This window comes from Protomyctophum bolini, assembly GCF_963924005.1.
Source record: "Protomyctophum bolini genome assembly, chromosome: 22".
NCBI lineage: Eukaryota > Metazoa > Chordata > Actinopteri > Myctophiformes > Myctophidae > Protomyctophum > Protomyctophum bolini.
This window is the reverse complement of record NC_137883.1, coordinates 31,442,687-31,453,176: the sequence shown is the minus strand read 5'-3', so window position 1 is coordinate 31,453,176 and position 10,490 is coordinate 31,442,687. Positions and strand designations below refer to the sequence as shown.

General features: G+C 45.5%; 1 protein-coding gene across 1 annotated transcript in view; it reads right to left on the bottom strand.

The window, feature by feature from the left end:
- Positions 1-903: 903 nt before the first annotated feature.
- rtn4r (reticulon 4 receptor) overlaps positions 904-10,490 on the bottom strand; it is a gene marked incomplete at both ends in the record, with an annotated part of 41,412 nt that continues 31,825 nt past the window's right edge. The window contains one exon of the mRNA XM_080756767.1: positions 904-2,378. Within this exon, the coding sequence (XP_080612893.1) occupies positions 904-2,378 (1,475 nt within the window). The remainder of the gene's footprint in view (positions 2,379-10,490) is intronic.

The following is a 10,490-nucleotide window of genomic DNA, read 5'->3' as shown; positions in this document are numbered from 1 at the left end:
CCGCCCAGAATGGGTTAATATACCTGGAAATAACAGTCGATATCAGGAAAAAGGTCTTACGAAATAAGAACTTTTATTTATAATATATTCATACTTGTACACAACTAAAATAAAATGCATATCTATGGTTTCCATCGTATATCCTCTGAACAGTTTCAGCAGCATTTTGTTTCAGTAAATGCTTCCTTCCCCATTTAACCCTTTCTGCCATGACACTTTGAACTGAAAGTTGGGGGGCGAAAACAACATTTTTGTCTTTTTTTACTGAATTCACTTTATCAAAAAAAACATAACAGTACCCAACAAATGCATCACTTTTGAATAAATAATGGGTAATGGGGGAGATCATTCTTCTTTGATAAACGGACCCAAACATTCTTTGTGTGCGTTCGGCTTTTTAAAATTTTCCTGTAAATTTCTTTAAATTCTCTTTTTTCATTTCATTTTTTTATTTCATTTTCCACAACAGTCTCTGTCTGTCTGTCTTTATAGGCAGTCACTGTCTTTGCAGTAAAAGCTGTTTTTTTATGGAGGGTCGAGGGTCTCTGGGAAGAAGGGCCGATCGGGGTCTCCATAACGTGTAGCTTTAGACACAGTACAGTTAAGTACAATATAAGAAGAACAAACAATTTTGGGCACCGATTCATTATATACATCAGATCTGAAGTTTTTCTGTAAAGGCATCCATTTTTGTTAAATGTACTCATTGTAACATCTTCATTGTTGTTTTGTCCATACCCCTGTCGTAAGGAGGGGGGGGGGGGGGTTGGGGGGGGGGCAACATGACCTCTTGACCTTCAGTCTCTGCCTGCGTTCGTTAGAAGTCACTGTGGGTTTCTGTAATCATTGTCATGAGCAATTAAACAATCTGTTAAAAGATCCGATCCGGATCCGGAATCCGCCCTAAGACATGGCTAGAGAAATCCAGATCACGGAGGAAAAAAAGAGGGGGAGTCGCAACATGAGCGCACCACGAACTGTGGATCCCTGGGCTTTGCCTTTGAGACACTGGGTCGAGTCCGACTTGGGCTTTTTGGAACACTTCTTTTTCTTCTTGTTGTTGGGCGTCGCCGCGGAGGGCTCCACACTGTCTATGAGGCCGTCGGGGTTCAGGTTCTCCAGGTCCGTCTCCAGGGTGTTGGACAGGGTCCCCAGGGGCCCGTCGCTCTGCTTGTTGCGGGTGGTCTCGTTGCTTTTCGTCCGCTCCGTCGGCTCCTTGAACTTGGTCTTGGAAATGTTCTCCTTCTCCTTCAGCGGGTTGTTGGTGATCTGACGGCTTTTCCCCGAGAGGATGGAGGACTTGTCGTTGTCCGTGACCCCCAGGCAGCACCGGGGGACGGACCCCTCCCCCTCCTCCGTGGAGGGGAACTTACCTGAGGGGTGTGTCTTGGAGGAGGAGCTGGAGCCGAAGACGTTGGTCTGATGCGTCTGCAGCGCGGGCGTCTCCGCCGCCGCCACGCAGCCCTCCAGGTCGTCGCTCTTCAGCCCCTTCAGGTCCTTGCCCTCCAGCGTGGCGGGCAGGAGGCACTCCAGCTGCGAGCTGGACCCTTTGAAGCGCTTGAACCAGTCCCACAGGGTCCGGGCGCGGCAGTCGCAGGTCCACTGGTTCCCGTTGAGCCGCAGGTACTGCAGGGACTGCAGCGGGTCCATGGTCTCGCCCGTCAGCGCCGTCAGGTTGTTGAAGAACAGGAACAGGGACTTGAGCCGGCCCAGGTCGCCGAAGGCCCGCGGCTGCACGCGGACCACGCGGTTCTGGTGCAGCAGCAGCCGGTCCAGGTTGACGAGTCCGCGGAACATGTTGTCCGTCACCACGCGGATGCGGTTGTTGTGCAGGTAGAGGTACGTGAGGTTGGCCAGGTCCAGGAAGGTGTCGTCGGCCAGCGCCAGCAGGTTGTTGTCCTGCAGGTAGAGGTTCTGCAGGGAGAACATGCCCCGGAACACGCCCACGGGCAGCTCCGACAGGCCGCAGCGGTGCAGGTGCAGCGTGTGCAGCTTGGTGAGGCCGCGGAACGCCGTGGGGCTGATGGTTTTGAGGCCGGCGTTGTCGCCGATGTCCAGCTCCTCGAGGCGCTCCAGGCCGTCGAAGGCCCCCGGCGCCACGTGGCTGATGTTGTTGGAGTAGAGCCAGAGCACGGTGAGGTTCTGGCAGGTGTTGAAGGAGGTGGAGCCCACCGCCGTCAGCTTGTTGCTCTGCAGGAAGACGCGCTGCGAGCGCACGGGGATCCCCGTGGGGATGGCGGAGAGGCCCTGCTGCTGGCACGCCACGGTGGGCCGCGGCTCGCTGTAGCACACGCACTTGGCGGGGCAGCCGGAGGCCGGAGGAGGGGCCAGGAGGAGGAGCCACACCGCCGCCACCGCCAGGAACAGGAGGCGACCCCCTATTATCGGGAGAGAGACACAGAGGGAGAGAGAGAGAGAGAGAGAGAGAGGACGGATTAGTGTGATGGTTTTTCTTTGTCAAATGTGACACAATCCAGCAAAAAGGCCCACAACTCGATTTTTACAGATTATTAAAGTACAGAATATAAGCTTTCATAATGATGATTTCATTCAATGAAATTGGACAATAATTGAAGGAGATATGACCATCTAAAACTTGTTGAAACAGAGTAGAGAATTTGCCCTGCAAAGATTCCTGAAATTTTAGCACCTCTGGAATGGAAGGAATGTTTTTATTGAACAGATTATAAATCGTTACGAACATTATGATATGAAATATATATTTTTATGAAACAAAATGAAGGAAAAAGACAAAAAAGAGAAAGAAATCCCTTAACCCTCCCACCCACATACTGCTCAGTGACACTGCAAACTATATAGTATAAGATGATAGAAAGCTCATGGAAAACATCTGAAAAGAAAATGGCGTACAGTCAACCATATCAATGGGGTTAGTGTGATGTTATGCAACAGAATACACCACACCCTCCTACAGTAACTGTGCTGTTCTTGCTCACATCAACCAGAGTACAAACTGAGGCGTTTCTTTCTGTGTGTTTTCACGTCTGATATCATCGTTTCTGTTGTTGTCGGGCAGAAACCTTGTACGTATGTGCGACGCGTTTTTTCTACTTTTAGTATAGAGATTTATATCAATTATATAAATTATTTTATGCCTAGAATCGAACCATCCAGGATCTTGGTGAGTCATGAACATAAAACCTTTGATTCTGCGAAAAAAAAAAAAATGAAAAACGCTAAACAAAAGGTATTTTATTAAATGTATAGTAATAATAATAACACATTAATATTATTTATTTATTTGTATTTTTTCTTTTTACAGAATCAGGCTTAAATGGTCATGATTCACGAGGATCCCGAATGGCTTGATTCTAGACTTATAGAATAATTTATGTACATATTCTTTTGTAAATCTCTATGGGGGAAAAAACTGAATCGGAGCGTTTTCAGTGGGTCCAGAAGACCGTTGCTGTGCTCTACAGCCCCTCTGATCCACTCTGCTGCACATGCAGACTTCTGTGTGGTTGACAGGCGATGTCGACAGTTTAACACATTCTGACCTGAGATCAGATTCATACGAGGTTTCCACTGGACACACACTGGTCTGATTAACCCATTCTGACCTGAGATCAGATTCTAAAAATCGTCGTTCTTCGATTTTTCAAAAACAGCAGACCTACAAGCTCATAGAGCTTGTAGATCTGCTCTTTTTCAATAGCTAAAGCATAACATGATGCTAACACCAAAATGTGTTCCCGTTCAGAATGGGTTAATAGTGGTATGGCTGAATAATGCAGGACGTGGATAGGCAGCAGTACAAAAGCGTCAGAATATAAAACACATTGGATGTGACGTTTTATTGAGGAACGCCTTTAAATAAATCATGACCGCGGTGACTTTCAATGAAAAATCAAAATACCAAAAACACAATCGTTAAGTCAACACCCGTCGCAGATCAAAGCAACGCCAACGCTCAACGTAACCGGAGGAGAATTTTCTTGGGTGGATTTTTTTTTTTACACTCCTCCAAGTATACAATATTATTAACACTCAAGGATCGTTTGGTTTGTTGCTGTATCACAACCAGTAAGACGCGCAAACGCGGGATGCGAACGCAGCTTGTACCATACAAGTTGGACCACGCCATCACACTGATGTCACCATGACTCAGCCAAATCACTCGGCTCCATATATGGGCACAAAATGCAGCCAAATCACTCAGCTCCATATATGGGCACAAAAGCAGGACACACACACACAGACAGACATGATCTGCTAGGTCTCATAGTAAGTGCATTCGCAACAAACAGCACGAAGATCCTCCGTTTGCACCAGTGAATCTGAACCAGTGAATGTCTGTTTAGAGTAAGGTTCTTTGCACCATGGGGACCAACAGCACCCTCCTCCTCCTCCTCTTCCTACCCCCCTCCTCCCCCCCACCTGGGGACCAACACCCCCCCCCCCCTCCCCCTTCCCTCCTCCTCCTCCTACTCCCTTGCTGCCAACACAAGCGTGAAAGCCCGAGCGAGCAGTCCCCGAAAAGGGCTCCCTTGAAACCTGACTCATTTAATATGGGTGGGTAGGAATTAGACAGCTCTAATAGGGCGGATGGAACTATACTGTACGTTGCATGCATGGCGTCGTTGCAGCAGCTGCTGCCGCCCTCCTGGCTGTAAAATAAATACACTAAACATTCACAGAAACATTTAGCAGCCCCCCCCCCCCCCCCCCCCCTCTAGTAACCCTGAGAACTCCCCTTGAAAAAAAGGCCACTGCACCCCTTTTGCAACCAGAGCTTTTTTAGGACACAAAAAACACGTGTGTGTGTGTGTGTGTGTGTGTGTGTGTGTGTGTGTGTGTGTGTGTGTGTGTGTGTGTGTGTGTGTGTGTGTGTGTGTGTGTGTGTGTGTGTGTGTGTGTGTGTGTGTGTGTGTGTGTGTGTGTGTGTGTGTGTGTGTGTGTGTGTGTGTGTGTGTGTGTGTGTGTGTGTGTGTGTGTGTGTGTGTGACTTTGTAGATGAAAAAAAACATACAGTAACCAATTCAGCGCTATATATACATTTTGGCAATTTGTACTTTCTATACTTTTGGTAGGTTGAACATATCTGGCTCTCCAAAGTACCACCATAATAATTACTGACGTTAAAATACACGATACCCTTTTGTTCCATTCCTAAGCTAATTATGCTGCTTGTACGGTTATAATTATACGGTGCCTTTTCATAGCTTTGTTTAACCTGATTCACCCACCGCACCGCAAGGAGGTTGATGGTTACCATGTAGTAAAGACCAATGATATGTATTACTCTATTTTACTGTTTTCAAACAGCCACTACTGTTTACAAACAACCACTACTGTTTACAAACAACCACTACTGTTTACAAACAACCACTACTGTTTACAAACAACCACTAATGCTTACAAACAACCACTACTGTTTACAAACAACCACTACTGTTTACAAACAACCACTAATGCTTACAAACAACCACTACTGTTTACAAACAATCACTACTGTTTACAAACAACCACTACTGTTTACAAACAGCCACTACTGTTTACAAACAACCACTACTGTTTACAAACAATCACTACTGTTTACAAACAGCCACTACTGTTTACAAACAACCACTAATGCTTACAAACAACCACTACTGTTTGCAAACAACCACTTGTCATTGTGCCATTTATTTTCTAGTAAACACACATTCATTCACGTAACATACATTCTTCTACATCCCACATGTATGTCTTACATCGTTCTGACCCGTGTTTCCAGAGGATAGCATTTGGTAGCAACCATTCGGTATGCTATTAGCTAAACATGATATAGCAACGAGTTGAAAGAGTTGATCAGGTAATTAACTGTTGACAGAGAAGCACACTATACACTGCACGATTCATTCACTGATGTGGCGACTGCATAAGTGTAACATAATGACTGTATTCAGAGCACTTGTAAACGTAAATAATAACACATTCATGAGCAACTTAACGCAGCTGAGCTTCCCTGTTCCTCATACTCTAAAGCCCAAACCACACTGGCCGAATTTGGTATTTCAGTTTTGCCCCCAAACACATGAACTGTCCGTTGACTATATCATTGCGCACGTTCATGACGACACGTGTTGTTTCATACGTGAACGCACGTGAACGCTGTTTCATACGTGAACGCACGTGAACGCTGTTTCATACGTGAACGCACGTGAACGCTGTTTCATACGTGAACGCACGTGAACGCTGTTTCATACGTGAACGCACGTGAACGCTGTTTCATACGTGAACGCACGTGAACGCTGTTTCATACGTGAACGCACGTGAACGCTGTTTCATACGTGAACGCACGTGAACGCGTGCAACGATAGTCAATAGTCATATTATACTCTGAGGTTGAGACGGTTTTAGCGTTCCGCAGCGTCCCTGCGGTCTTGTTGCACCTTGACCCACGTTGACCCTAGCGATTCAACGCATGGAATTCAACGGCCCCAAACCACACCAAAGGGTCGAGACGGTTTCAGCGTTGACTCCTTGCAACCGTTTGGACCCAAGGGGTTGCATTGGTGACCCTTTGGTGTGGTCAGTCACTTGACTGAATGAAACCTGATTCCAACGCTCTGTGACTATAGATAGATCCAACACCCCTTCCTGTTCTGTTCAGATATACCTCAATACATTCCCGTCACATCTCTCTGTGCTTCACTGTACCATCATGCATTTCCTTCAGTACGAACACATTTAACCCAATTAGCGTTTAATTATCTGAGATCCCCTGAGATAGATTGTAATTGGTTGGTATACAGTTTCACTATAAGCTTTAATATAATGAATAATTTATTGTACATGAACTTCCTGACCTCACCACTTGGGGGTTTTCATCTACTCGATAAATTGATTACACATTTTTAGTTACCAATATAAGCCGGAGGAATTATTAATGTTTAGAGGTATATCCTCAGGGGATAAACTCGACACAACACTCTTCTAATGTTTAATCACTAATCAGCACAACTAATGATATTTCTAATGTGATTAATCCGTTCTCAAATCTTCCATTAACGGCTAGGCGTGCCGTCATGCTCATTTCAGCACGGCTGGAGAGACTGTTTCAACCAATAGCTTGGTCGGAAGAACTACCTGTAGTATTATCAATATTTCATTCCACTTTTGTCTTTTTTCTCTCCGTTTTTGGGCGACTCCTCTGTGTGTACCTCCTGCTTTGACCCATTTAGACTTGAGGTCAATTCTACAAAATGTCTCCTAAAATCACAACGGTTTAATGAAGAATCTATGTTTCTATGTCAGTGATTCTTCTCAAACTATTTCATGTCAAGGAGGACCAGCAGAGTGATATGTCATGTTTCTAATGTTTCTGACATTTTTGCACCAAAGAACGTTTGTGATAATCAACCACCAATTTTAGTTGTGATCACTTTATACTTTTAAAATCGCTTTGATTCTTTCCATCACACCTTGCATTTCATCCTCTTCCCCCTCACTTAATTTGATCATGTTTCTTTTTGTTGTTGATTATTTTTGTGCCTTTAGGTCAGCCCCTCCCAGCAGAGATGACACTGGCCCAGCTGTTGACCCTCCTGTGTGACCGGAAGCTGCCACAGGGTTACCGTTCCATTGACCTGACTCTAAGGTCATCTCTGACCCTGGCCTCTCCAAGACGGACTCCTTCAAGAGGCTACCGTACGCACAGAAAAAGGTAAAGAGGCCAGAACATAATTATGAGCACAGATCTGTTTTAAAAGGGTTAATCCAGCTATACTGTAGATCCTGAAAGAACAAGTACTGTACAAAGAAGCTGGATGGATAACTATATATATTGCAGTACTGGAAAAGTTGCACACATGAAATTGTGTGTGTGTGTGTGTGTGTGTGTGTGTGTGTGTGTGTGTGTGTGTGTGTGTGTGTGTGTGTGTGTGTGTGTGTGTGTGTGTGTGTGTGTGTGTGTGTGTGTGTGTGTGTGTGTGTGTGTGTGTGTGTGTGTGTGTGTGTGTGTGTGTGTGTGTGTGTGTGTGTGTGTGTGTGTGTGTGTGTGTGTGTGTGTGTGTGTGTGTGTGTGTGTGTGTGTGTGTGTCCTGGCATTAATTATTGCTGCTTATGGGCTTTACTTCATATCCAGTGGTGGAAAGTAATATTTACTTATAAGTACTGTCCTTAAGTACAAATTTTAGTTATTTGTAACTGTACTTTAGTATTTCCAGTTTCCAGTATACTTCGACTTCTACGCCACTACAACTCGGAGGCAAATATTGTACTTTTACTCCATTACATTCATTTGAAACTACGACTTTATAGATGAAAAAAAACATACAGTATAACCACTTCAGCGCTATATATAAATTTCGGACATTTTGGAAATAGCAGATCTGTTAATTTTCAAAATATTTGTAGACATTTTAAAACTTGAAATGAGAAATCTGCACAATGAGTAGGCTACTTTCTATACTTTTGGCATAGGTTGAAAAGTGGTGATGAAGTGGGTCTTTTTAAGTCAATGGGTTCCCAACCATTATTTCTATACTGAAGTACCACCTCAGAAAATTGTTCCATTACTAAGCCAATTATGCTGCTTGTACGGTTATAATTATTATACGGTGCCTTTTCATCGCTTTGTTTAACCTGATTCACCCACCGCACCGCAAGGAGGTTGATGGTGGTTACCAGCTAGTATAAAGACCAACGATATGAATCTCTATATTGCTGTTTGCAAAACAACCACTTGTCATTTTGCCATTATATTTTCTATAGTAAACACACACATGCATGCACGTGAACATATGCATTCTTCTATACATCCTACACAACCATTAAACCTGTATATAAAAATAGAACCCTCCCTCCCCTCCCCTCCCTCCCTCCCTCACTCATCATGGCTGCAGTGTGTAGTGGCGGGGCTCATCTTTGGGGCCTTGTTAAGCGGAGCTCTGGCGCGACCTGACAGCATCCTTCTGCTACAGACTACTCTCCCCTCCACCATCCCTACCTAGTGCTACACACTACTCTCTCCTCCACCATCCCATCAGCCGTCAGCAGCCTCAGCCACTGAAAAGCTGTCAAGACGACTTTCCAGTTATTTCTGCATCGCAGCACTTCCCCCCCCCCCCCCCCCTCCACCCCCTCCCACCCCCTCCACCCCCTCTCTCTCTGTCTCTCCGTCTAACAATAGCAATATTTTACCGCAGAGCAACACTCTGTACTTATATACAGTCTTCATTCACCCATCCATCCATCCATCCCTCCCAGCCATCCACCCACCCATCACCATCCCATCCACTGCGGGGGTCGGTTCATTATAACATGCCATTCCAAAAGCTGCGTGCTGCATGCATGTCAACGCACGCTTTCCTCGGTTGGTGGCATTGTTGCGCCGCCCGCCATGTCTTTGTTAGCGTCCTCGGGCTCACATAATGTATACGCTCCAAAGTATCATCATCTTTACCATATGGGTATTATCAGTGGCTGTGCGGGGTGCATACCGTACTTAGTTTAGACTAGTCATTGGTTAGACATGGGTTAAGGTTATTAGGTTTAGGTGTGCTGCCCCGTGGGAGGTTAGGTTTAGAGTAGACTAGTCATTGGTTAGACATGGGTTAAGGTTATTAGGTTTAGGTGTGCTGCCCCGTGGGAGGTTAGGTTTAGAGTAGACTAGTCATTGGTTAGACATGGGTTAAGGTTATTAGGTTTAGGTGTGCTGCCCCGTGGGAGGTTAGGGTTAGAGTAGACTAGTCATTGGTTAGACATGGGTTAAGGTTATTAGGTTTAGGTGTGCTGCCCCGTGGGAGGTTAGGTTTAGAGTAGACTAGTCATTGGTTAGACATGGGTTAAGGTTATTAGGTTTAGGTGTGCTGCCCCGTGGGAGGTTAGGTTTAGAGTAGACTAGTCATTGGTTAGACATGGGTTAAGGTTATTAGGTTTAGGTGTGCTGCCCCGTGGGAGGTTAGGTTTAGAGTAGACTAGTCATTGGTTAGACATGGGTTAAGGTTATTAGGTTTAGGTGTGCTGCCCCGTGGGAGGTTAGGTTTAGAGTAGACTAGTCATTGGTTAGACATGGGTTAAGGTTAGGTTTAGGTGTGCTGCCCCGTGGGAGGTTATAGGTTTAGACTAGTGATTGGTTAGACATGGGTTAAGGTTAGGTGTAGGTGTGCTGCCCCGTGGGAGGTTATAGGTTTAGACTAGTGATTGGTTAGACATGGGTTAAGGGTAGGTGTAGGTGTGCTGCCCCGTGGGAGGTTATAGGTTTAGACTAGTGATTGGTTAGACATGGGTTAAGGTTAGGTGTAGGTGTGCTGCCCCGTGGGAGGTTAGGTTTAGGGTTTGAGATAGGTTGTAGTTGTATAGGACTAATGACTGGTCTAAACAATGACTAGTCTAAACCAAAAACTGTCTAAACTAAGTACTGCACCCGGCTGTGTGGCTAGTAGAGTTGTTCTCTGGTATCGGTTCCTCGGGCCGATACCACACCCTCAAGTACTCGTTACTCGGAACCGGACCCCGAGTACCAAAACATCCAATTGACA